We start from the raw sequence: 2,941 nt of genomic DNA, 5'->3' as shown, positions 1-2,941 counted from the left end.
TGTTTCAACTTATTTGAGAACACATAATGATGTCATCCACTATTATTGATGGTACAAATTGGTTCTCCTTACAAGATGTCCATCAAAAAGACATTTTACGCGATGGTTGAGTCAACAAATTTCCATTCAACCCTTCTCTGTCCCTTCCGTTTCGTATGGCGGCCGAGACGGAAAAATCAATGGAGAGAGAAGTGAAAAAAAACGCGTTGGAACGAGGGCACCACGTTTATTCCTATATCTTATTGTGGAGCCCAGTAGAGACGGATCAAATGAAGCTTCCCCCTCCCCATTTCATTTCCTGTTCTTATGAAAACCCAGATTTAAAACCCACGCCTAGAATCGATCAGAAGACACCCTTCTCTCTCCCTCTCTATCTCTCTCTCTCTCTCTCTATATATATATATATCTCTCTATCTCTCTTACTCTCTTCCCAAACAAAGAATTGTAGAAACGGCTCCCTTCCCTCCTATCTAACCTCTTTATATTTGAGTCTTTCTTTTGTCTATCTATCTGTCTATCTGTCTTTCCGTCTAGTTCCCTGTCAGACTCGAAGCTCAAGACAGCGCAGAAGAAAAAAAGATCCTGAACCAGAGGAGGATTATCGAACCGACTGAAGAAAGAATTTCCAAGTTAGACAGCCGTGCCGATCATCAATCTATGGTAGTTTTAACTCAACTCATTCTCTCATTTCTCTCTCTAGCCATTTATCAAACCTTCTCTTCACCTCTTCTCTCTATATATTTGTATCTCGCCATTCCTCTTCTCTAGAGAGAGAAGAAATGCTACGATGAACTCCCCATCATTTCCTTTCATCTGCTAGTATCTCTCTCTAGAGAAGAAACGGTCAACATCTCCGTTTTCTTCATTCCTCTGTCTTGTTATTTCTCTTCACGTATCGTTATATATTTTTTCTGGATTTTTCTCACGCTGCTCTTCATCTTGGATTGCTCTAGAGAGAGGGGAAGGATCAAAAGAGCCAAAAGACGGGGATTCCTCGACGGAGAGTTAGAGAATTAATGGAGATGAAGTACTTCAAGAAATTCTCTTTCTTCCTTCTTCTGCTCCTGTTCTTGGTCGGCTACACTTTCCTCATCATTTCCTCAGAAACCGTGGACGAAGAAGGCGGCTGTTCCTTCTCAGGTTTGACTCTTAAACCTTTACCTTCTCTGTCTTTCTCTATCGATTTCTCTATCTTTCTGCTTCTCTCTCTCAATCGCCAACGAAAACTTTTGGCGTTTGTCTACGTTGTTGAGGGGTCAAATCGAAAATAAATAGTAAATTTTGAGGTCGACGCCCGGGCGAACGTGAAGTAACTCTCCAGTTTTAGACCTGTAGACGTCAGTGACCTACATATTCCTCTCTGTACGTCCAGGGTATCAAAACAAGAAAGCAAAACCTACTTTGCAAGGTTCTCTCTCTACGTTGGTGGGCAGTCGTATTCTGTTTCCACTGATATATTTATTAACTGAGAACGAGATAGAGAGAGAGTGAGAAGAGAGGGAGAGAGAAATGGATAGAGAAAGATATATAGATAGGACAAGAGAGATAGAGAGAGAAATGTTGATAGAGATGGATGAGATAGAGAATGAGAAATATACAGATAGATAGATCGATAGATAGGTATATAGAGAGAGAAAGCGAGAGATGTATCGATAGATAGGTATATCGATAGAGATATAGAGAAATGGAGATAGATTTATAGGTAGATAAATGGAGATAGAGAACGATACATGGAGAAGCTGAGAGCGAGATAGAAGTAGAGATTGATGGTTACAAGCAGAGATAGATAAATAGATGTATATAGAGAAAGACAGAGACCGACAGATATATAGATTGAGACCGACGGATAGAAAGATACATAGATATATAGAGAGAGAGAGAGAGCGAGAGAAATAGATAGATAGATAGATAGATACACATATAAATATATATCTCTCTATATAGATAGAGAGAGAGATAGATAAATAGATAGAGAGAGTTAGAGAGATAGATAAATAGATAGAGAGAGATAGAGAGATAGATAAATAGATAGAGAGAGATAGAGAGATAGAGAGATAGATAAATAGATAGAGAGAGATAGAGAGATAGATAAATAGATAGAGAGAGATAGAGAGATAGATAAATAGACAGAGAGAGATAGAGAGATAGATAAACAGATAGAGATAGATAGATAGAGAGAGACAGAGATAGATAGATAGAGAGAGAGATAGAGAGATAGATAAACAGATAGAGATAGATAGATAGATAGAGAGAGACAGAGATAGATAGATAGAGAGAGAGATAGAGAGATAGATAAACAGATAGAGATAGATAGATAGATAGAGAGAGACAGAGATAGATAGAGAGAGAGAGATAGAGAGATAGAGAGATAGAGAGATAGAGAGAGATAGAGACGGATAGAGAGAGATAGAGAGAGATAGAGAGAAATAGAGAGATAGAGAGATAGAGAGAGATAGAGACGGATAGAGAGAGATAGAGAGAGATAGAGAGAAATAGAGAGATAGAGAGATAGAGAGAGATAGAGATAGAGAGAGAAAGAGAGAGATAGAGAGAGATAGAGAGACATAGAGAGACATAGAGAGATAGAGAGAGATAGAGAGATAGAGAGAGATAGAGAGAGATAGAGAGATAGAGAGAGAGAGAGAGAGAGAGATAGAGAGAGATAGAGAGAGAGAGAGAGAGAGAGAGAGATAGAGAGAGATAGAGAGAGATAGAGAGATAGAGAGAGATAGAGAGATAGAGAGAGATAGAGAGACATAGAGAGACATAGAGAGATAGAGAGAGATAGAGAGACATAGAGAGACATAGAGAGATAGAGAGAGATAGAGAGATAGAGAGAGATAGAGAGAGATAGAGAGAGATAGAGAGACATAGAGAGACATAGAGAGATAGAGAGAGATAGAGAGATAGAGAGAGATAGAGAGAGATAGAGAGACATAGA

General features: G+C 38.8%; 1 protein-coding gene across 2 annotated transcripts in view; it reads left to right on the top strand.

Moving 5' to 3' along the window:
- Positions 1-329: 329 nt before the first annotated feature.
- LOC144707363 (putative galacturonosyltransferase 12) overlaps positions 330-2,941 on the top strand; it is an 8,866-nt gene continuing 6,254 nt past the window's right edge. For both annotated transcript variants that reach the window (XM_078580468.1, XM_078580469.1), the window contains exons 1-2: positions 330-660; positions 954-1,140. In XM_078580468.1, coding sequence (XP_078436594.1) covers positions 658-660; positions 954-1,140 — 190 coding nt within the window. In that variant the 5' untranslated portion in view covers positions 330-657. The remainder of the gene's footprint in view (positions 661-953; positions 1,141-2,941) is intronic.

This window comes from Wolffia australiana, chromosome 9, assembly GCF_029677425.1.
Source record: "Wolffia australiana isolate 7733 chromosome 9, ASM2967742v1".
Classification (NCBI taxonomy): Eukaryota; Viridiplantae; Streptophyta; class Magnoliopsida; order Alismatales; family Araceae; genus Wolffia; species Wolffia australiana.
The sequence above is the reverse complement of the archived record's forward strand: the minus strand, read 5'-3'. Positions and strand labels throughout refer to the sequence as shown.